General features: G+C 37.4%; 2 protein-coding genes across 4 annotated transcripts; one reads left to right on the forward strand and one right to left on the reverse strand.

Moving 5' to 3' along the window:
* The first annotated feature begins 1,416 nt into the window (after nucleotides 1-1,416).
* On the forward strand, nucleotides 1,417-17,612 carry LOC117919742 (calcium-transporting ATPase 4, plasma membrane-type-like). 3 transcript variants are annotated; one of them, XM_034836986.1, is made up of 8 exons: nucleotides 1,417-1,420; nucleotides 1,501-1,683; nucleotides 11,001-11,055; nucleotides 11,145-13,084; nucleotides 13,176-13,334; nucleotides 15,985-16,156; nucleotides 16,292-16,590; nucleotides 16,724-17,612. In XM_034836986.1, exons 2-8 carry the CDS (start codon nucleotides 1,510-1,512, stop codon nucleotides 17,036-17,038), a joined length of 3,114 nt encoding a protein of 1,037 aa, XP_034692877.1. In that variant the 5' UTR covers nucleotides 1,417-1,420; nucleotides 1,501-1,509; the 3' UTR covers nucleotides 17,039-17,612. The 3 variants fall into 3 exon arrangements, with proteins under 3 accessions (XP_034692877.1, XP_034692878.1, XP_034692876.1); XM_034836987.1 differs by lacking the exon at nucleotides 1,417-1,420 and having other exon boundaries at nucleotides 1,438-1,683; nucleotides 16,724-16,918; nucleotides 17,353-17,612; XM_034836985.1 differs by lacking the exon at nucleotides 1,417-1,420 and having other exon boundaries at nucleotides 1,438-1,683.
* Nucleotides 17,613-18,595: 983 nt separating this feature from the next.
* Nucleotides 18,596-23,688, reverse strand: LOC117919538 (UDP-URONIC ACID TRANSPORTER 1). Its single transcript, XM_034836693.1, has 4 exons — nucleotides 23,139-23,688; nucleotides 21,465-21,568; nucleotides 20,230-20,458; nucleotides 18,596-18,895 (listed from the first exon to the last, which is right to left on the reverse strand). The coding sequence occupies exons 1-4, from the start codon at nucleotides 23,610-23,612 to the stop codon at nucleotides 18,749-18,751; spliced, it is 954 nt and encodes a 317-aa protein (XP_034692584.1). The 5' UTR covers nucleotides 23,613-23,688; the 3' UTR covers nucleotides 18,596-18,748.
* Between the last annotated feature and the right edge of the window lie 375 nt (nucleotides 23,689-24,063).

A 24,063-nucleotide genomic window follows, 5' to 3' on the forward strand; every position in this document is an offset into this window, starting at 1 on the left:
ATTTTTTTTTTCTTTGATTGTAATTCTAAGATTCATTGCATCAAAATGTATTTTAGCATCAAGGATCCAAAATAGATAATTCTTTCCCGAAATGTCAAGTGCCACAAATTCGAGTTTTACGAGATTCAACATTGTCAAATTACTTCATATATATAACCAAAATAATATTATTAGAATCAGTTATAATAAATTGATAGCATTGGTATAACTTTAATTATAAACAAAATCAAATAATTTGCTTATAACTTTTAACAATATATAACAAAACAAAATCAATAATAATATAAATATGTAAAATTTTATTATATATAAACAACTTCAAGTTTAAAATACGAGAATTACCTTTAGAGCAATTCGTGCTGATAACGTGTTGTAAAACAAGGATAAATGTAACACAAATAAAGTAGTAGAGATAAATTATATATTATTTGATAATAATATATGATAGGGAGTAAGAAATCACAAAAAAGAATTGAGAAAGTTGAGATAATGAAAAACAAGAGAGAATGAGAGAAAGTAAAAAATTTATTTACTGCTTAGGGGATGCATATTATAGGGGATGTGAAGCCTTTTATAGGTTTTCTAAATAGTTTCCATTAATATTCCTATAATGAATATTAATAGAACTCATAAATAAATAAATATTAATGAAAGTCATAAATAATATTTATTTAATATTTATTATAATTAATGTGGTGGCATTATAACAAATAATATAATATAAATTGATTTTTTTCTTTAAAATTGAAAAAGAGAACAAATATTATTATATGGAATATTATATATTATAAATATTATAAAATCATTAAATTGAGTTTGGATTAAGTTTAAGTTACTTCAACTTTGACCTAATTCCAACAAAAAATGAGTTTCTGTTGAAAAAAATGTAATTCAAGGCAAATCCAAATGTTGAAAATAATTATCAAATTACACCTCTATTATTATTATATTGTTAGCTCTAAAATTTTTAAACAAAAAGCACATATTAAGTTTTGGTGAAATTAATGTTTGAGAAATTCAAACATCTTCATTCACATCAAATCACTTAGGTTTCAAAAGTTTTGATGGAGTGAATCAGCAAAAGTTGACATTGCTTTCCAGAAAGCAAACTTTGATGTTTTCATAGAAGGATTTTACAAGACTTGTGTATTAATAATTGACTACATTTTCACAATCTTAGCAGAGAATCAGTAAAACTCCTCAGCGGGCATCTATTCCTGGAAGACCCACTTCCATTTATTTGATTTGTTCACTGGTCAGGTGACAATCCCGTGCAAAACCCAACCCATCGTAATTTTTTATTTTATCTATCCTTTCGGCTGGACCTACCCGCGTCTAATTGTCTAACAACTAAACTCTTAAGGTGGTCCACGCTCACATGCGATCAAACGTAATCGTGTTAGTATAGACGCACTGTTTGGTTAGAATCTATGTGCGAGAGTCACAGTTTGCTGTTCCCTGGTCTTCTATCTACACCTTCGTCTTACCTACTCTCTGTAGGTTTTGGAAATGGAGAGGTACTTGAAGAAGGACTTTGATGTACAGTCCAAGCACTCATCGGAAGCGGCGCTTAGGCGATGGAGATCTGCGGCCACAATCGTCAAGAATCGCCGGAGACGCTTCCGCGATATCGCAAATCTCCACATGCGATCAGAGGCGGAAAAGAAGAAACTCAAAATCCAGGTTTTAATTTGTGTGTGTTATTTTTACTTTTCTATCTTTTTAGGTCCGTTCGTTTCCTGAGAAACTGAGGAACATAACAACTTGGTGCCTTATATCTGAGATCTAAGGATTTTAGAGGGGAAAAATAAACTCAAACCTAATGTGAAGAGAAGGAAAAATATTTGATTTTGAATGTTTAAAGATTTATCACTGAGGGGGCGACGATTACAACATATAAGTTCGCTGTTTTGTTTTTTTTTTTTTTATTTAAATTATTTTTTATTGTATCGTCTGAAACGAAGAAAACGGAGGACTATAGTGCAAAGATTTGGCGATTTTTTTAACATCTTAAATTTATTTTCTGGCCCTTTTCATTAGTTTTCTAAACTACCGAACGGGAGTAGGGAATTCTTATGAGTCTTATCTAAAATAGTAAAATGCGACGGCTTTGAGAAAAATTTCTCTGTAATTTATTCAAAACTAGGAAACAACGCTCAAGGCTGAGATGAGGCTCCCGTGGGCGCTCTGCTTACGCTGCGCACGTTAGCAAATAGCAAGGTCCGCTTGGGGCAATCTTGAAGATTTTCAAAAAGTGGCTTCCGGATTCGGCGGACCGGTTGCAAGTTCAGCCATTCACGTCTCAAGTTTCGCTGCTTAGAGGTCCACCCATAGGATGTAAAAATTCTTATAATACATTTTTTAAAAAATAATCTTTTGGAAAAAACAAAAAAATGTCTCTTTTTATCTGTCTAAAGACTCTAAACCCTTCTTAAAAGCTTTTTTTTTTTTTTTATGAAGGCAAAAAAGCCTATTATAAAAAAATTATGGGCATGAAAAAATAATGCGTTCCCAGTAGCAGTAGTAGGATCCCCACTCACTGTTTCTTGGCCCGTTGCCGACTATCAACGACAGAACAAGAGTCACGCAGTTTTCTGCTATCAACGTCTATAACTCTGGCAAGTTCTCTAGAGGAGCTTGACAGGTATGATTATTATATAGTTAGAATCACCCAGTTTTCTGCTAAATGTGGGAGAGACTGGAGGGAGAGTTGCGGTAGCCAGGAAGGATAGGGACATCGATTCTTCTTTTGTTTCTGGGGTTCTTTTCTAAAATTGTATTGCCTGTCAACGGCGCAGAGAAAAAGAGAGTATTTCTCTTTTGACCCGCAGAAGCTGTAAGCTGCCATCCTCCGGAGTGATTTAAAATTTTTGGATCGGACTTAAAAAGGACGATTCAGTACACATGTTTTGACTAAATCTGAATAAAACCACAATCTCTCATTCATTTTCCCGAGATTAAGTCATCGGAGAAAATTGATTCCGATTTGTCTGCTACTCTTGCTTTGGCTGTTACCTACGGACATACTTGGGGATTTTTTAAGAGGGTTTGGGGATAAATATTATGTTTTATGTTCTATATTTTTTTAAAAACTAGATGCCAATTTCAAAAGCCGATTTTTTATCTTCCAGCCCTGGCAACCAAGGAAACTTCCGCGAACCTTCCGATGGTATAGTCAAGCAAAGTGATGAAAAGGTACGTAGGAGGTGACTTGGCCGGCAAGTTTCCAGGAGTAAACGTTGACATTTAATTCCAAACCAATAATTCCATGCAAAAGGCAACTAAGGAAAGTTCCTTGAACCTTCGGCTGTTATAATCACATGAGTTGGACGGACGTATAAATAATAAATAAGGAAAATGAGAGCAATAAAAAACAGGTGTCCGTGGTCCATAAGCATTACGAAGCCTTTTCCCTGTCTATTTGCCGTGAAAAGGTTATTGGCACTTCATATCCTCCCACACACCAATTTGTATTTTATTGATCATATATTCCTTAGCTTCCAATCTGCTGTTATCCTACTCTCAGCATTTTGAGACACCAATTGTACAGATTAGAGACAAGAGATTGCCCAGTCAATTATATTATGATCTTGTTGTTTTAATTCCCAAAGGTTTCATGTCAATATTTTCAGCATTAAAGAGGAGGGGAAAAAAGGAGGGAAAAAAAATAGAGCATTTTGTGCGACGGATGAATTAAATTTACTAAGATTAGCTCTATCTAATGAATGTAGCATGCCATGTAATTTAATTTAATTATGGAGCACTGTGAGACATGGTGTCTTACTCCCTTCTCTTCATCCAATCGTCGCAGGAGGACCTAATTAAATTTACAGGTGGATTTATTTGAAAATTATGCCCTCCTATATTCCCTTTGAGTGATGTTACCTGGAAAAAAAGAGGCCAATGAAGTATATGGGCAAGTCTCTATGCATTAAATAAATTACTTATATCCCTCACTCTTTGTATTGAGAATAATGTAATGGAAACTCGGTCTTTTTGTCCTACATGCTGATTTCCTTCATAGAGGGAGAGTGAAATCGTGCCAGTTTTGTCCACCCGCATCTTTTTGGCTTCAACTCTAATGGTCCTGCCCCATGCTAGAACAAATAATTATAAAGATATGTGTGTGAATATGTTTTTTTGGTAATTTATGTTTTGCATAAATTGTTGTACTAATGTGACCACTACCATTATGTGCAGCATGTTGCAAATGCTATAATGCCAAAAAGTTTCTTAGAGGTTAAATTATGGTGTTTCAAATTTTATTCACCCATTTTATATTATGTCACTTCTCCACACGAAATTTTTAGCTATAGTGTGCATGCACATTCATTAGTTTAAAATGAGATGTACATTCTATTTTGTTTTCTTGCTTAGGTAATCATATGCAGCAAATGTGTTCACCGTATACATATTTTCATTTTGCTCAGACTTTGTGCGGAGGTGTTTGTAGTGTTGGGACTTGGGAGGTCTTTCTCATCCTTTAGTTTGTACTTGCTATTTTATTATGGTGAAATGGTTGTTTCTTATAATGAAAACAAAAGGCACATTCATAAAATAAAGATAAAGTTATAACAATAATGCCTAGTACAAAAATTGACAAGTTTTAGCAATGATGCACATCATGTGATTGTCAATAAGCAATAATGTACAATCACGAACTAATGACTATATGGTGAAATTTTCAAATGGTTATGCTATTTCAAATAACCTCACTCTTAGCTACACTAGATGGTTCAACTTCTTTAAAATTGTGTTTGCATGTGCTATAAATTACATGGTGTGAAGTCATGCAATGATGTTTGTCATTCCCAATTTCTTTGCTAGGGACAAGGCATTTGTGGGCTTTCACATTGGTGTATCACAGGTTTTTTTAAAAGCAAAATTATTCTTGTAGCTATTATTCTCTCTTCTCATTTCTTATTCCCATCCTCCACGACAAAGAGAATCCCATTGCTTGGGCACAATTTCTTTGCTAAGAACCATGCGCTTACAGGCTTTCACATTGGTGTGTTACAAGCTCATTTAAAGGGCAAATTCTTCTCATTTCTTACCTCCACCCCCTAACAACAGAGAAACACTCTCCCACTGCTTTGACACAACTTCTTTGTTGTCTAGGGGCATCTTAAAGTTAATCCTAGCATACAGAGAATCAGTTCACAAATTAAATCATTATGAATAATTGTACCTGTGAAAAGAGAGAAAAGGGAGAATCCTTAATTTTTGTTATTGAAAAACTGTTAATAATACACATTGGACTTGAATATATATATATACATGTTAGTAGGACCCACAATACAATAAGGAAAGAAAAGGAAAAGGAAAAGGAAAAGTAAATAACCTAAATAACTGTACACTATCTAACACTCCCCCTCAAGCTGGAGCATATATGTTATATGTACCAAGCTTGTTACAAATGTATTTAATTCTAGGACCTCTGAGAGATTTAGTAAAAATATCTGCTAGTTGATCATTTGAATTGACAAAACTAGTCGCCACACATCCTGATGCGATCTTCTCTCTAATGAAGTGACAGTCAATTTCAATGTGTTTGGTCATTTCATGGAAGACTGGATTGGATGCAATATGCAAAGCGGCTTGGTTGTCACAGATGAGCTTCATCTGTTCTTCCTTTCCAAATCTCAACTCCCGAAGAAGATGTTTCAACCATATGAGTTCACATGTTGCCAGAACCATAGCTCGATACATCTACTTCAGCACTAGATTTGGCCACTACGTCTTGTTTCTTACTCTTCCAGGATATTAGGTTACCTCCAATAAAAACACAATACCCGGAAGTGGAACGTCTATCTGTGGGTGAGCCAGCCCAATCTGCATCTGTGTAATCAACAACCTGGGTATGACCTTTGTTCTCGTACAACACACCTTGGCCTGGTGTGCTTTTGATATATTGAAGAATACGGATTACAGCATCCTAATGGCTATCACATGGTGATTGTAGGAATTGACTAACAACACTTACAGGAAAAGAAATGTCTGGACGAGTAATGGTGAGGTAGTTCAGTTTACCTACAAGTCGCCGATATCTCCTAGGATCTCCTAAAGGCTCCCCCTGTCCTGGTATAAGTTTGACATTTGGATCCATAGGAGTGTCTACCGGTTTACAGTCTAACATACCAGTTTCTTCCAAGATGTTTAAAGCATACTTCCTTTGGGAAAGAACCACACCGGAACTGGATTGAGCTATCTCAATCCCTAAGAAATACTTGAGTTTCCCCAAGTCTTTAGTCTGAAAGTGGGTGAAAAGGTGTTGCTTTAGTTTCTGAATACCATTCTGATCACTGCCTGTAATGACGATGTCGTCCATATAAACTACCAGATAAATACACTGTCCCGAAGAGTTATGATGATAGAAAACGGAATGGTTTGCTGCACTGCGGAACATGCCAAACTCCTGAACAACAGAACTAAAACGGCTAAACCATACTCGAGGAGATTGTTTCAAGCCATATAGGGAACGACGTAACCTGCACACTAAACCAGACTCCCCTTGAGCAACAAAATCAGGTGGTTGCTCCATATAAACTTCCTCAGCAAGATCCCCATGAAGGAAAACATTTTTAATATCTAACTGATAAAGAGGCCAAGAACGCATAGCAGCCATTGAGAGCAATAGACGAACAGAAGCTATCTTGGCAATAGGAGAGAAAGTGTCACCATAATCAGAACCATAAACCTGAGTATAGCCTTTAGCAACTAAGCGGGCCTTAAAGCGATCAACATGACCATCAGAGCCAACCTTAACTATGTAGACCCAACGACAACCAACTTTAGATTTACCAGAGGGTAAAACAATAAGATCCCAAGTGCCATTGGAGTGTAAAGCAGCCATCTCATCTACCATTGCCTATCGCCAGCCTGGATGGGAAAGAGCCTCAGGGGTGCTCTTGGGAAAAGAAATAGAAGATATAGGAGAAACAAATGCAGAATAGGGTGAAGATAATCGATGGTAACTCAAAAAATTGTAAATAGGATGAGGATTACGAGTAGATCGATTACTTTTTCGAAGAGCAATGGGTAAGTCAGCAGAAGGAGGCAGAGCCGGGGCAGGAGAAGCCGAAGGGATAGGAAGTGAGTCAACAGGTACCTCGGCCAAAGAAGAAGAAACAACGACACAATGACGGCGATGATAAACCTGAAGTGGGCGAGAAGGCACTGCATCAGGTGGGGAGATAATGGGAAGGGGTAAGACTTCAGAAACAGGAAGAGATTCAGAAGTGGAGAAGAACGGTGAGTCCTCAAAGAAAGTGACATCAGCGGAGAGAAAGTAGCGATGAATCTCAGAGGAATAACAACGATAACCCTTTTGAAGTCTGGGATATCCCAAGAAGATGCATTTTGTGGCTTTGGCATAAAGTTTGTCCTGTCCAAGAGTGAGAATATGAACAAAGCAAGTACAACCAAAAACACGAGGAGGAAGGAAATAAAGTGGTTGGTCAGGGAAAAGAAAGGAATGAGGAATCTAATCGTGTAATACATATGAGGGCATACGATTAATCAAATAACATGTTGTAAGAATTGTGTCCCCCCAAAAACGAAAAGGAACATTACTATGGAGAAGGAGAGTACGAGTTGTTTCAACAAGATGTCGATTCTTACGTTCAGCTACCTCATTTTGTTGAGGAGTATGAGCACAAGAAGACTGATGAATGATCCCATGTTGGGACATAAATGAAGTAAATGGTGCGGAAAAATATTCCCTGACATTGTCACTGCGCAACACATGAATAGAAATATTGAACTGAGTTTGGATTTCAGCATAAAATTTCTAGAAAATAGAGAATAACTCAGCTCGATTTTTCATTAAAAATAACGAAGTACATCGAGAATAGTCATCAATGAAAGTGACAAAATACTGAAATCCTAAAGTAGATGCGGTCCGACAAGGACCCTAAACATCAGTGTGGACAAGTTCAAAAGGAGACTTTGCCCGATTATTCAAACGCTTTGGGAACGAGACACGAGTATGTTTCCCAAGCTGATAGGACTCACACGCAAGCGACGACAAAGATGAAAAACGAGGGACCATTTTTTGGAACTTGGATAGACTAGGGTGGCCCAAACGACTGTGAATGAGGAGGGAAGCATCAGTGGAAATGCAAACTGTAGGAGTTGAAGGCGAGGTGAGGTGATAGAGGCCTTGAGACTCACGTCCTATGTCAATCGTCTTCCCCGTACTCCGGTCCTGCAAGGTCACAAATTTATCAGAGAAAGTGATAGAACAGTTAAGAGTGCGAGTTATTTTGCTGATGGAAATAAGATTAAAAGGACACTCAGGGGCATAAAGGACAGAATGGAGAGGTAGGGAAGGGAGAAGATGAGCGAAACCAAAACCTTTAGCCATAGTTTGGGAACCATTAGTTAAAGTAATAGTAGGTAAGGCAGAGGTAGTAGTAATAGAAGAGAAAAGATCCTTATTACCAGATATGTGATCAGAAGCGCTAGAATCTAAAATCCAAGGTCCAAGAGAAGATGTGTGGGTAAGATAGGCAGAAGCATTACCAGTCTGGGCAACAAAAGCAACAGAAGCTGACTTGGTGGCCTGATAGAGGAGATAGTCATCATACTCACTATCAGTGAGGGAAATACCCTGAGATGTAGAGGAATTGGGAGGCTGAGGCGACTGAGGATCAGATGACTGGGCCACATGGGCAATGTGGGGAGGCCGCCCATGTAACTGATAACACCGATCACGAGTATGGCCAAGCTTATTGCAATAGGTGCAATGAGGACGTTGGCCTCTACCTCGGTTACCACTGCATCCTCCTCGAGAGTTAGTTTGAGAAACTAACACAGAAGAATCTGAAGTGTTATCAGATGGCAAAGTCTGAGTGGAGGAGATACGGAGGAGGCGAGCAAACACATCATCCAAGGATGGAACGGAGGAACTGCCAATAATCTAATCGCGGACGGTCTCGAGATCTGGACGGAGGCCAATAAGCGTAAGAACCATGAAGAACTTGTCAATCTGTGTTCGTTGATCCCTAACATCAGTAGTAAGAGGCATCACGATCAAGAATTCCTCCTTAAGAGAGGCAATCTGGTCAATATAAGTAGATAAATCCATGTCTTGTTGTCTGACATTGACAATAAAAGAAGCCACCTTATAAAGACGTTGGATATCATTCGTGTATAGCCCTTTCGCCTGATTCCAAAATTTAAAGCATGTTTTGTAGGCCCGAAGATGAAGCAGAATCTTAGGATCAACTGATTGCCATAACACACTACATAACTGTGCATCTATCTTCCTCCATTGTACTCTGTCAATCTCAGGGATATCCGCCTCCTGTGTAATAAGGTGATTCTCATAACCTTGACCCATAAACCAAAGCTCCACAGAGGTAGACCAGGACAAATAATTTTCACTGCCAATCAATTTCTCCAAAGTAATCATAGGAGATCCATTTATGACAGAGGAAAAAGTGAAACTTTTAGTAGCCATATCTACTTATCTGGAGAATGAAATATGTTTGGATCAAAGAGAACCCTAATGCGGCTTCAGATCGCGGCTGAAAGAAGAAAAACCGAGGATTCACGGCTATGAGAGACCAAATAGTAAAGAAAAAAAAATATGGCACTACTGGAAGGGTAGAAGAAGACTTCCTAAGACACGTGCAAGGCTCAGAGTGGAGAGGAAGTCACCGGAGGTCGCCGGAAAGGCTGATTAGAGGGCCGATGGAGACAAAACCCCCCCAAAAAATGCACTTTCAGGGCTCATATGGCACAAACACAGATGGAGGGTGGCTAGACGACGTCAAGCGAGGCTAGAGGTGGAAGCGCGTGGCCGGAAAGTGCTCCACGCCCCCTCACACGCCGGTGCATGAGGTTCAGGCCGTCGGAGAAGAAACGCGCATGGTCGGTGCGTGGCTGAGAATCTCCCTCCGGTGCTTTGAGAAAACTTGAAGATCTCCTCTTTGTGCTCCTAATGGTATGGTCGGTGTCGGAAAAGGACTTCACCGGAAAAAGGTCGCCGGAAAAGTCGCCGGCGGTGAGGGTTTTCTGACGGCGATACGGTTGATCGGAAAGCTTTAGGAGATGGGAAAGGCGACCGGAATGAAACACGGTCACTAAAAGATTTCCTAGAATGGATTCACTGATAAACCGGAAATAATTAGGGTTTTTTTTTCTCCCTATACTCTGATACCATGTGAAAAGAGAGAAAAGGGAGAATCCCTAATTTTTGTTATTGAAAAACTGTTAATAATACACATTGGACTTGGGTATATATATATACATGTTAGTGGGACCCACAATACAATAAGAAAGGAAAAGGAAAAGGAAAAGTAAATAACCTAAATAACTGTACACTATCTAACAGTACCCAACTCAGTGCCAAATGTACTCATAATAAAGATCATCAGTTGCATGGTCTGCAAAATTGATTCTAGACAATTTACAAGCTTTGAAACCATAGTGAACCATGCATCAAGTGCTTACTTAAATTTTTACTTGTGAATAAAACATCTGCCGAAAATAGATCAATAAATAAACTGAAGCGCTTTTATTGCTGTTTGAAATATTGTGCATGGTTTGAATCATAATATCAATGATGTTTCAGGACATTAAACCTATTTTGACAAGCCTAGCTTCTGTGTTTGGAAATAATGATTCATTTTCTTTGAGGCATGGAACCAATCTCTTCCTGCAATTTTTTGTTCTATTATCCTAATCATTGGGGACAGAATGCTTTCTGAATTCTCATCAATATATTTTTGAGGATAGTTTTAGCCTCACACTATAGATATCCCTTGAAATCAGAATGCAGTACAGTTTGACATAGTTCAGAACAATTTATTTAATAGCTTCATGGAAATGGAGTGACTGTTTAGTATTTGTTTATCTGCTTTGATTGCATGAGATGGTAGATATAACAACATAGGTCAATGATTACATATTGTTTGCAAAGTCACCAATTCCTACTGCAGCGACTAATCATTTTTTAACTTTGTGTACCCTATTATACTACTTTATTTTAACAGGAAAAAATTCGAGTTGCTCTTTATGTTCAAAAGGCGGCACTGCAGTTTATTGATGGTATGAGCTTCCTGTGATTTGGTTCACTGAAATCATATTTCTTGTCAATTTCTTCTGTTTCCTGTCTCAGATAAGTTTGTGTTTTGCAGCTGGTGGTCGAGTTGAACACAGGCTCTCAGAAGAGGCAAGGGAAGCAGGCTTTGGTATTGACCCAGATGAACTTGCCTCCATAGTTCGTGGCCATGATATCATGGGCTTGAAAGCCCATGGTGGACTCGAAGGACTTGCAAGGAAAGTTCATGTTTCACTTGATGAAGGTGTGAAATCAAGTGACATAGCTACGAGGCAAAATATCTATGGCCTCAACCGTTACACTGAGAAACCTTCAAGAACTTTTCTAATGTTTGTGTGGGATGCACTGCATGACTTAACACTAATCATCCTTATGATTTGTGCTGTGATTTCTATAGGAGTAGGCCTTCCCACTGAAGGATGGCCAGAGGGTATGTATAGTGGGGTAGGAATCCTAGTTAGTATATTTTTGGTAGTCCTGGTTACTGCAATCAGTGACTATAGACAATCTCTGCAATTCAGGGATCTGGATAAGGAAAAGAAAAAGATTTTTGTCCAGGTCACTAGAGATGGATATAGACAAAAAATTTCTATTTATGACTTGGTTGTTGGAGATATTGTTCATTTATCTATAGGAGACCAAGTTCCTGCTGATGGGGTTTTTATATCAGGATACAGCTTGTTGATTGATGAGTCAGGCTTGTCTGGGGAGAGTGAACCAGTCCACATATCTGAAGAAAAACCGTTTTTTCTTTCAGGAACTAAAGTGACAGATGGTTCAGGGAAGATGCTGGTGACTACGGTTGGTATGAGGACTGAATGGGGAAAGTTAATGGAAACTCTGACTGAGGGTGGGGATGATGAGACCCCGCTTCAGGTGAAGCTGAATGGTGTTGCTACAATTATTGGTAAGATTGGTTTGGCTTTTGCTGTGCTGACTTTTGTGGTCTTGGTTGTAAGGTTTCTCGTGGAAAAAGCACTTCGCAAAGAGTTCACAGATTGGTCTTCAAGTGATGCACTGACACTTCTGAACTATTTTGCTATTGCGGTAACTATAATTGTTGTTGCTGTTCCAGAAGGATTACCATTGGCAGTGACTTTGAGCCTTGCCTTTGCAATGAAAAAATTAATGAAGGAGAAGGCACTTGTGAGACATCTATCTGCATGTGAGACAATGGGTTCTGCTAGTTGTATTTGCACAGATAAGACAGGAACATTAACTACAAATCACATGGTAGTTCATAAGATATGGATCTGTGGAAAAGCTGAAGAGATAAAAGGTAGTGAGAGTGCAGATGGATTGAAATCAGAAATATCTGGAAGAGTTTCAAGCATCCTTTTGCAGGCTATATTTCAAAATACCAGTTCTGAGGTGGTCAAGGACAAAGATGGAAAGAATACCATCTTAGGAACACCAACTGAGTCAGCATTGCTAGAGTTTGGTTTGCTTTTAGGTGGTAATTTTGATGCACAACGCAAAGAAAATAAGATAGTTACAGTTGAGCCTTTCAATTCTGTCAAGAAGAAGATGTCTGTGCTTGTGGCTCTTCCTGATGGCAGAATCCGAGCTTTTTGTAAAGGTGCATCTGAGATAATCTTATCCATGTGCAACAAGATTGTTAATTATGATGGAGAATCTATTCCTCTCTCGGAAGTACAGGAAAGGAATATTACTGATATTATAAATGGTTTTGCATCTGAAGCCTTGAGAACCCTCTGCTTGGCTTTCAAAGATTTGGATGATCCTTCCAATGAAAATGACATCCCAACTTATGGCTATACGTTGATAATGGTTGTTGGGATTAAGGATCCAACGCGTCCTGGGGTCAAAGATGCTGTTCAAACTTGTTTAGCAGCTGGAATTGCTGTCCGGATGGTCACTGGTGACAATATAAACACAGCCAAAGCTATAGCTAAAGAATGTGGCATACTAACAGAGGATGGTTTGGCCATAGAAGGACCTGAATTTCACAGCATGAGTCTTGAGGAGATGAGGAAAATAATACCAAAAATTCAGGTTTGCGATTAATTAATTAAAAAAAATTTAAGCTTCAAACATGTGTTTGAGAGATGCATTAACTGACAAAAATTGCTCGGTATGGACACAGGTCATGGCTCGGTCTTTGCCTTCAGACAAGCACACTTTGGTAACCCATCTCAGGAAATTGTATGGTGAGGTTGTTGCAGTGACAGGTGATGGGACAAATGATGCACCGGCTTTGCATGAGGCTGACATTGGGCTTGCCATGGGCATAGCTGGAACAGAGGTTTGCTTATCCGACCATCTTATGTACTAGTCATCTGTTTTTACTGCCCTTATCTGTTGTCTTTCTTCTTGGTTGCACAGTTATTTTTTAGTTTTTTGATAAGTTTCTTGGTCGCACAGTTATGAATGTTTCTTCATTCTATTCATCAACTTACATTTGCTTGACTTTGGAAATCATCTTCTAATACCATGAAAATCTTCTTCCTACTCTATAATATTTTATATGCAATAGGGTGATATTAAAATAGAAGTTTCGTATGGTCATTAATAACTCATTTTTCTAACAGTTATTTATTGATAGGTGAATCTTTCTCTACTAATTAATAAAAGAAAAATGAATCTAATATGCAACATGCATGAATCTTATTAACTTCTTAATAAGGAGTTTTTAGGTTTTGGTTTGAGGTAGTCTTTCTTCATTGTATCTCACTTCCCAAGATCCTCTACCAGTTAGGATCTGATTCATCTAATTGATTTTCATCACACCCTTATGAGTCAGAATAAAATTCATCCAAATTATCTATACATTGTTCTTTTTCTTTTTCTTCATTTTTTCCCTTTTTTTTATTGATAAGAATTTTCAGCTATGTAATTTTATGTGATTAATGACTTTATGCTGTGTAATGTTCCACTTCTAAGCCTTTTTTTATGCTAATACCGTATGTGGAAAGAAAGGCCATGAAAAACTGGACCATGTACCTTTCCAACCTTTGCCCCACTCAGTCATCTTGCAAGCCCCCACCTCAATAGGTAGTGTGCCTCTTTTCTCATTAAAAGCACACTTTGACTAGGCTTCCTATTTATTGTATGTCATTATTAGTGACTCCAAGAAGGGTTAGTTTAAAACCTAAGAAAATCCATAGAGATTTCCTATGGGGTGGTGGAACTTTAGAGAAAAAACTTCATCTGGTCAGTTGGTCTAGAGTGGGCATGGATAATAAAAAAGCGGGTTGGGCATTGAGAATCTCTCTGCTCTCACTACTATGTTGTAGGGCAAGATGAGTGGGAGATTTGTCTCAAAAAATGAGTCAATGTGGAAGCAAGTGATAGTTGGGAAGTTTGGGGAGGAAAGGAGGTTGGAGTTTGTGGGTGCTTAGGGAGGGTTATGGTGTTGGTTTTTGGAAGGATATCAAGAAAAAGTGGAAGGTCTTTAAAAGCAAAGTTTTCTTCATTGTTGGGAATGGAAGAACCAAGTTTTGGTTGGACAATTGGTGTCTCGCCATTTCTAAAAGACTATTTTCTCACCTTATTTTCCATTAGCAACTCAAAGGACTCATCGGTTGTAGGTATGTGGGAGCAAGATGAGGAGGTGGGTCATTGGAGTCCCTGTTTCTCACGACACTTCCATGATTAGGAGTTAGAGGTGGTGGAGGCCTTCCTTCAAAAAATTCAAAAGCTTTTAGTAATGTGGGATGTAGGAGATAGATTGGCCTAGTCAGTTTCAAGGAATGGAAAGTTCTCAGTTGAAGTTTTCTACTCATTTCTGGTGCCAAGGGGTTCAAAGGCTTTCCCATCTGGGGGTATTATTTGGAATTCATGGATCTCGATGAGAGTTGGTTCTTTTTGCATAGGAAGCAACATGGGGAAGGATTTTGACATTGGACCATTTGGAAAGAAGAGGGGGGTCTTTAGTAAATAGAAGCTATGTGTAAATGAGAGGAGGAATCCATTGATCACTTGCTTCTCCATTGTGTTACAGCTGGAATTTTGTGGCAGTTGGTTTTTTCTCAATTCGGGTTGCAGTGAGTGATGCATTCTTCAATTTATCGGATGTTGTTAAGTTGGAACTTGGAATGGGTTTTAGATAGGAAAAAGGAGGAAGAGAGCTCAGTTGGCTGCCCTGCTGTGTATTTTCTGGACCATTTGGCGGGAAAGAAATCAGAATGCATTTGAAAATGTGGAAGTATCAGAACAATCACTAAAATCCTCTTTTTTGCATAACTTTGTGGAATGTGTTATGCTTCATACCAAAGGAAATACTGTCTATGGTCAATTTTGTTGATTGGTTAAGAAACAAGTAGATGTGGGCTGGTTTTGTGTCCTTTGATTTGCCTTCTTTCATTGTCCTGTTCGGGTGGCGCCCTCAGTATGCTATTTGTCTACTTTGGCATGCCCTAGCACTTTCATTTTGTATTATCTTTATGTTTCTATTAGTACTATTTTCTGTGTGCTTATAAAAAAATGGTTCTTTTTGTTTTTTTCAAATTTGTTGCATGTTCCGTACCCTTCTGTTTGCTCTACCTGAGAAATTTGTTACCTGCTATTAAGAGCAAGTTTTTATGCTAGAATGGCTAGTATCATATTCAAATAATTAAACAAAAACAAAATGTATTTACTGATTATCAGCAGAATCTTGCTAAAAGAGTGCCAACTCGTCACTCATTCAGTGTTGAAAAGCATGGTCTTGGAAGTAAAAGCTATAAATTTTTGTTAGTTGGGGCTAACAGAAGAGCACCGTTCTACTTTTCCGAAAATTGAAACTTAATGTAGTCTTTTAGCTTTCCAGCATATGAATGGTATCATTTGGGGTGTAGGTCTATTACACCTTTGGACTTGTAGGATGCAACCTGTCCTGCTACTTATTCCAGTGCTATTCCTGCTTTTGCATTATTCTTGAACTTACCCATATATATATGGTATGTTATCTATAGGTTGCCAAAGAAAATGCTGATGTCATCATAATGGACGATAATTTTGCCACTATAGTAAATGTAGCCAAATGGGGCCGTGCAGTATATATAAACATTCAAAAGTTTGTGCAGTTCCAGTTGACCGTTAATGTGGTTGCGCTTGTAGTAAATTTTGTTTCTGCGTGCATCTCAGGTGCGTTGGCCCATGGAGCTAGTCTTTTCATTTCATGTAGTGCTCTTATTTGTGCTTTTGCATAATATGGCAATCGACAACAGCAGCAATAATGATAATAATAATAATGATAAGGATCTTTGAAACAACATTCAGGATCTGCCCCCTTTACGGCTGTCCAGTTGCTTTGGGTCAACTTGATTATGGACACTCTCGGTGCATTGGCATTGGCGACAGAACCTCCAAACAATGCGCTAATGGAAAGGCCTCCTGTTGGGAGGAGTGTGAGTTTTATCACCAAGACCATGTGGAGGAATATTATCGGTCAGAGTATATATCAACTGATCGTCATCGGAGTCATCAGTGTTTATGGGAAGCGGCTTTTGAGACTTAGTGGTTCAGATGCAAGTGATATCATTGATACTTTCATATTCAACACCTTTGTGTTCTGCCAGGTATCATTTATTATGTATGGTTATTGTTGATTTGTCTCATCCTTGTTTCTGAATTCTGATATACCTTGTCAGCATTTCATGTCTTTAAACTCTACCAACATAATTGGTGTTTCTTCTTTGATCCACTCTGCAGCTGTTCAATGAAATAAACAGCCGTGATATTGAGAAGATAAACATTTTTCGTGGTATGTTTGACAGCTGGATATTTATCATAGTCATGGTCTGCACAGTGGCATTCCAAATAATTATAGTTGAGCTCCTGGGCACCTTTGCAAGCACTGTGCCCCAAAGTTGGCAACTATGGATATTGAGCATCTTGATCGGAGCGGTAGGCATGCCTGTTGCAGTTGTTTTAAAATGCATCCCTGTTTCAATCCCAGTTGAAACAGGCAGTTTTAAGCAGCATGATGATTACGAGGCACTACCTAGTGGACCAGAACAGGCATGAGGAGAAAGATTTCTAATGCCGTGATTCTGAGCTCTGGTAAGAATTAGTGAAGGTGAATTGGGTAGAGTGGTTAGGCGTGCTTCACATGTATTTGAGGGAAAGCAAAACAAAGGTGAATACATCACGCCATGCCTTTCTTCTTTGTTTTGTTTTCCCTCAAAAACATGTAAAATAAGCACTATACTTATTTCACCTCCGCCACCTTCTCTCCAGAGCTCAGAAACAGGAACTAGAAAAATCAACCCAACCCTACATCACACAATATTGGTCTTTTCTTACTTCCCTTTGTTTTCTCTCAAATATATGTGAAACAGGTCAATTAAAATTCTATCCCAACACCCATTGAAGTAGTTCTATCTCTTGATGTTCAAAATGCTATTGTAAGTTCCTAACAAACTAGAGCTTCCGGTTCATTTGGATTGCAGTTGTTCCGCTGTTCCTTTTTGCCTGCCACTGCGGTAAGCAATTTTGTTCAAGCATTTGAGGATTTTCAGTATAATAAAATTTTGTTGTGACTTAACAATAGTATGTTATTATCAATTCTGAAATCCCCATTTGAAGGTTGGAGTATGAATGTCACGCTTTCCGGTCAAAAATATGTGAATGCGATTCTAAACTGTCAGATACTTGTCCCAGTGGTTTTTACTTTTTATTCCATCTTCTGATTTGCCTATAGGCTATAGGCTATAGGCTGATATGTGATGCACTGACCTGACCAGTTAATGGAGAAAAATTACATATTACAAACGATTTTAAATGTCATTTTCATTCTCCCATTACTACCTATCGGGAGTTTAGAACACTAATATAAAGTGTATGTAATTTGTTGTTAGAAAAAATCCCAAAACAAATACATAAATCCGAGAGAAAGAAGATTACAATTAAAATTGGAGTCGCCTTTTCTGGTGCATTTAGGTTTTTCCCTGAAAATTGAAACAGCCGAGTGGAAGTCCCTAATTTACATGGAACACGGAGAGTATGGACCGAACTAATGGGACCTTTTATGAATCTCCAGGGCGAATGGTCCTCTCTTTCTCTCTCCCTCGCTATCTCCCTATGTGTATGTACAGATAATGGAATGGCGTTTCTTCCACAAGGTTAGACACTGTATTATTGTCTATAAAACGGAAACAGAGTCCGAATACCCCCCAATAAAAGCTGGTCAATTAGCGATTCGGTGTTGGCATTGACTCCAGGACCGTTATCTGCGTTGGCGTGAGAGACAAATTTTACTGCTTACTTACATGCCAAGATCTCAAGGGCTTATAAGACTATTCTTTTAAGAAAAAGATCGTCTTTTTAAAAATAAATTTGAGGTGCTTTTATTAATTATTTTTTCATGTAATATTATTCTGAACAACAATTGAAAATTAAAGAATGTTTTAGGAATTTTTGCATTAAAAAAACTGACTTTGATATTTGAGTTTTTTATTCCGAGGAACAAATCAAAGGTTGCCATGGTTCTCAATATAGCCATTCCTTCAATGGTACCGCAAAAGGAAAAGGAAAGGTGAAGAAAAACCAGTGACAACTAGCACTCACTTCCCAACCAGCTATAAAGGCAACTGAAAAATATAAATTACTCTCAAATCAAATAAATCACTAACAGAATCTAGTAGAGAGTTGATTAATAACAAAAATTACAACACCTACCCTCTTGTAGATAAAAGGGAAAAAAGAAAAAGTCAAGAAGGAAAAACAACAAAAAATTCATTTAAATCTCCGCTTGGTTTCCCCATAAGCAACAACCCCAAGAACGGTAATTGTGTAGCCAGAAATCCCAACAACGGTCACTGGATTCTGGAATATAAGTATTGATATGACAACAGCCACGGCTCCTTTTGCATTGCCTAGTACCTGATCACACCATAATTCCAGGGATTGAGGATACATGAATACGCAGAATTCATCTATTGAAAGCTACAACAATAGAACAACATAATAGACTAGCCATAAATCCCTATTCCGAAAATAAGAAATAAATAAGAGCAATGAGATAAAAATAAGGAATGCTAAATAGAGTTAAGGTTCCAATTCCATGGATAATGTGGATAGCATTGTCTATAATCATAGACAAATAAAAGAATCTTATCCCTCATTTTGAAAATGTCTTTGGATGAAATGGAAAATTGATTTCATATCCCATTAAAGGGAATTGTTTTACCAATTCTCGGACCAAATGTGTCTGTCTTGACAAACATGCATACACCTTTGAGAAATTTGGAACAGTTCAGGGCCAAAGTAGATGACATTTATGGAGCAAGAGTATTAAATCCAGGATTAGAGCTCCATTGAGCCAAGCCAAATATCAGTCTTTACTTTGATCCTAATTGATATTAAAGATTCGCCCGAGCTCAATCCAAATCTCCTTTTCAAGCTTTGGTTTGTTCAGCAACATGACCAGCTCCTACTGACGCAACCCTTCATAGAAGTTCCAAATCACTATGCACAAAAATTTTCTTGTAGCAGAGGCTAACCTACTTGCATGAACTTAGTCAACTATTTGTTTTAAACAATAGTCTATATTGACCAAAGAAGCCTGGTGAGTGAGATCTAAAGAGCATGAGCTGCTTCTCCCGATTTGCAGTTTACTCAGGATCACTTAGGAAAGAAATGTTCTTATTGGAGAAAACCTGGTTCTTAGAATTGTGTGGAACAGTGTAAAAATTGGTGAGCACATATTACTCCACCCTGTACGCTGAGTTCATGTTAAGAGTATACAGTGGGGATTATAAGCAGTATTCAGAGTGAAAAACATTAAAAAACCAATCCAATAAACCCACCTGGAATTTCATCAAGACAAGGTAAATGGTAAGAAAGTGTTTGTAAGCCCCAAGGAAATCAAATCATTCAATTCAAATTTTCAAAGCATTTGAAAATGCTAAATTCTCTAAACGAGCCATTACAAAAAAATGGAGCAGTCATGGTCAATTTACAGTTCAGGGAATGGTTTCTTTTCAACTTTTCACCATTACTTGTGATGACAGCCTATAATGATGTCATTCCAGTTGATAGACTTGCAGCTTCATGAATATGCATCTGAATGCATACTGTTACTCATACTTCATACTATCTTACATAGACTAGGTAATTATTACTGTATTGTTACCTACACTTCAAATCATTTACCCAAGAAAAAGATTTATTTATTTATTTACTCTGAGAGAGAATAAAAGCCAAAGATGCTGAACCTGGAGTGTCAGAGGACTTGTATGCTTGGTCACCAAGAAGTTGGACAAATTGGCCGAATAGGCCATTGCTGAATTCACCAAAAGAAGCATCCACATGAATTTATGCTCCTTCCCAAGTGAAATGGTGGCATCTAACACATTGGGTTCCATTATAAGTGCAGCAGGCAATAAAACTAGAACTGCAATTGGAGACATATACAGCAACAGATTCATGGAGTTTAACTTTTCCCTGCAGAGATGAGAGAAACTTGGATAAGATATGCCATGTAGGAAGCAGATTACGCATCAACAAAATATTTTTTGCACTGCAGAGAGTATGGAAGAGAAGAAAAGAAATTTGGAATTTAAAAAAATCATCCCAGCTCCAAATAGTTGTAAAGTTCCAATTTTTCTTTCCATTTTGTCCACTTAGTTAACCAAATGGGGCATAAAGGTAAACATGCAAACAAAAAGGATGAAAAGAATAAAATAAACACTTGTACTGTACTATTTATGAGAAAGGTATATCTCTACAAAAATTACCAACCATTTCTGAATAATGCCTTTTGTTTTCATATGTTTGCAACCCCTTGATAGGACATTCATTAGTTGGATGGTTAATAAAGATGGTCCCTTTCCCAGGCCCAGGTGCATATCCAATAAGAAAAAGTATTCCTGGTTTTAACTCCTCAATTGCAACTTATTTGGTTTCATTTTCCTTCTGTATATATCAAGCAACAGATTTTGCTTTAAAAATCCTTGGAGAAAGACCTTAAGGTATGCAAAAAAATCTCCATTCCTCTGCCAGACAAGTGATCTAATTTAGACCCTCGTTGTAGATATATTCCTTTTTAGTCATCACTTCTTCAAACTTCTGATTACGCATTCAGATTTCTGATTATGCAGTTCCCATTTGAAATCTTGTAAACTCAGGATCCTTCAGTGAAAAAACCTTAATTCTGACCTGATAGAACCTCAAAGTAACTTGAGAATGTGAAACATTCAATAAAGTAGCTACAGAGAAAACAAACAGCACATTTACAAAGACAAAAAAAAAACAGCAGAAAACTTCTTATTTAGGTGCCACTCCTGCTTCAGATTCCTGATTATGTTCACAGTTGAAACCCTGAAAACTCAAGGTTCTTCAGTGATAAAACCTAGTTCTGGTCATACAAAACCTCAAACTAATAGAAATAACTACCATCTCACAACAATTATTTTTGATAGGAAAATAACTGAAAGAGCAAAGGGTTTACCCTTCAGAGGAAAGTAGGACACCCTGAAGAACAGATTTGAATGCCCTTGCAGCAGTTGCACTTATGCACATTATAAATCCAAACAAGTGGAAACTTGGCTCACCCTAGCACCAACAAAATAATCTCATGCTTAAAAGTCCATTGAAAACAGGAAGAAGAGTTTTTTAAAAAGAAGAAAAACATAAAGAGAAACTATCCTAGTAGCAATAAGGCACTTAATATTCTTTACTCCTCAATTAACATTTTCATTTGTATATTTATTTACTTATTTTCTGCAGAGGGTATGACATAATAACCCTGCAGCAACCCTGCAGCAGAAACACAGAAAGATCCATGAGTTAAACATATTCCAAAATTTAATATGATTAATGGGAAATTTTCTGTAAGAATACTCACTATCAAGTGACTTTCCAGACGCCAATTGATATAATAAAGCAAACTACAAATAAAAATGGTAGCAGCTGCATGATTTGTTTAAATGTGTATTACATAGAGTTGGGGGATACATGGTGGACGTCATTCATTGAAAATTATCCAGGCTAACAAAAAAAACAATACTGGTGAAACTTCAAGTAAAATTATGTGGTAAGAAATAATTAATGACTTGAAGATGATCCACTTTGGTTTCTTGCCTCTGCCATCTGATATAGGGACAAAGGTTTCAAACTCATGGTTGAACGTTAGTCAGCAGAAAACATGTTTGTTAAGCTAATCCTCTTATGCCCTTATTAAGGGTGTAGCATTTTGGTCTTTCTTTCCAACTGGATATTACATTTTATATCCGGATGCTCTTTATTCCACAGCTTGCATAAATATTGAATCCCGGAATGTTATAACCTCCATCCCAATAATAAATTCCCTAGAAGATACAGCAATACAAAACCATCTTTAGGATAAATGCCTCAGTGTTCACTCCATTAAAGGATAGATCTATTTATCCTTCCAATACAAATGATTCTACTAAGGGCTTGTTCTAATCAAATTTTCCTTCTTGTTCACAGGCAAAGTAATGTACTAATAAGCACCTAACAACAAGCGATGGGTGCATCCTTAATACACGAGTTCATTCTAATCAAAATGTTCCATTATATAAGGACAGAGTTTTCCCCCATAAATTTTTATCTCATTAGACAATTATAAATCCTATCGAACATACATACAAAGTAGTTTGTTTTGTTTTGAGACGGTCCCAACAATGCCCTATCTACTCTACTGATGAAAGCATTTCAAGTTTTCAACCCAAGATCCACCTAACTAAAAAGATCATGGCTTGTCCCATAACTGAGGATCCTTCACCTCTGTTTCTGATCCCATTAACCCTATATAAGCTGCCAGAAAAAAAACTCCCACAATTTGTAACATCCATGTACCACATCAAGTCCACGAATTATCTGAAATCAACCCTTGGAATAGAGTTGCAGATCAGGAAACTCATACATCGACTTGGCATTGCATCAAATAACCTCAAAATCAAACCAAAACATAGCATAACATGAAATAGATATCGAATTCCGAAAACAGCCACAAAACCCAACACATAACAAACACCAACGAAGAGAATTCACACTTAGAACCAGTCACAGATCAAAACAAAATTCACAATAGATAAATAAATAAATAAAATTAACAAAATTAACTGATGATCCCAAAAATAAAGCAAATAAATAAACATACCCCACTTGCAATCACGACCCCGGCAACAACTGGTACAAGAGCAACATAGGTGACCCAAGCCTCCCGCTTAAGGGTCATCAAATAAGCAAACACGGCGGTGAAAAACGGCGTGGTTGCACCGACGGCCTGATTGAAGGAGACAGGGAGATACCGAAGCGAAATGTTGCCACCGACAACAGAGGCACAGAATACAATGCTGAGAGTGGCAATCTTGAGGAACTGAGCCCTAGATTTAAGGGCCTGCAGAGGCGCAATTTTCAAGAAAACAATGGAGACGTAACTGAGAATTGCACAAGCAGACATGTGGCACATTGTGAGGAAGATTGGGAAGCTGAAGCCATAGTTGGAGAGCAGGAACTTGTTGAGAAGAATGACCCCAATGTTGGATGAGTACCATAGGATTATGAGTGAGCTTATGAATAAGGCTTTCCTCCTCGATGGAGATGAAGACGATGATGATGCTGACGATGACATCTTCTCCTTCCTTTTCCTAGGGTTCTTGATTCGTCGGTGAAGCTGCAGCTCTTATCAGAGCTTTAACGGCATATTGTTTTTGTTATTGTTATGATTATTTATTTATATATTTATTCTTCCCTTTTAAAATTTTGGTGTACATCTTATTTTCTTTTTACAAATTTATCATACAAAAATAATTTTTTAACTTTCAGTTATTTTTTTGTAAAATTATAATTGAAAACATAGAGAATATTTAAAATTTTTACCATATACATAAATCAAAAGAATTTATTTTTCCTATTTTAAATTTCTAAACATAATTTCATTCCTCCAAACAATTTTTAATTCTTTTTCATAGCTTTTTTTAAAAAAATATTTTCAAATAAATCATAAATCACCTCATTTATTAAGTTCAATAAATTTTAAAAATATATATTAAAATAATTTATTAACTTTTAAATCTATTTAT

This window comes from Vitis riparia, chromosome 8 (assembly GCF_004353265.1).
Source record: "Vitis riparia cultivar Riparia Gloire de Montpellier isolate 1030 chromosome 8, EGFV_Vit.rip_1.0, whole genome shotgun sequence".
NCBI classification, from domain to species: Eukaryota; Viridiplantae; Streptophyta; class Magnoliopsida; order Vitales; family Vitaceae; genus Vitis; species Vitis riparia.

What these genes read in the sequence shown, in the direction of transcription:
- LOC117919538 (XM_034836693.1), bottom strand. Translation starts at nt 23,612, where the DNA reads ATGTCATCGTCAGCATCATCATCGTCTTCATCTCCATCGAGGAGGAAA. An exon ending in GGGTCGTGATTGCAAGTGGG is followed by an intron (nt 21,569 to 23,138) that starts GTATGTTTATTT and finishes TGTTGGTGCTAG; the next exon opens with GGTGAGCCAAGTTTCCACTT. An exon ending in CAAGTCCTCTGACACTCCAG is followed by an intron (nt 18,896 to 20,229) that starts GTTCAGCATCTT and finishes TGGTGTGATCAG; the next exon opens with GTACTAGGCAATGCAAAAGG.
- LOC117919742 (XM_034836986.1), top strand. Translation starts at nt 1,510, where the DNA reads ATGGAGAGGTACTTGAAGAAGGACTTTGATGTACAGTCCAAGCACTCA. An exon ending in AAATAATACCAAAAATTCAG is followed by an intron (nt 13,085 to 13,175) that starts GTTTGCGATTAA and finishes GTATGGACACAG; the next exon opens with GTCATGGCTCGGTCTTTGCC. An exon ending in TGGGCATAGCTGGAACAGAG is followed by an intron (nt 13,335 to 15,984) that starts GTTTGCTTATCC and finishes TGTTATCTATAG; the next exon opens with GTTGCCAAAGAAAATGCTGA.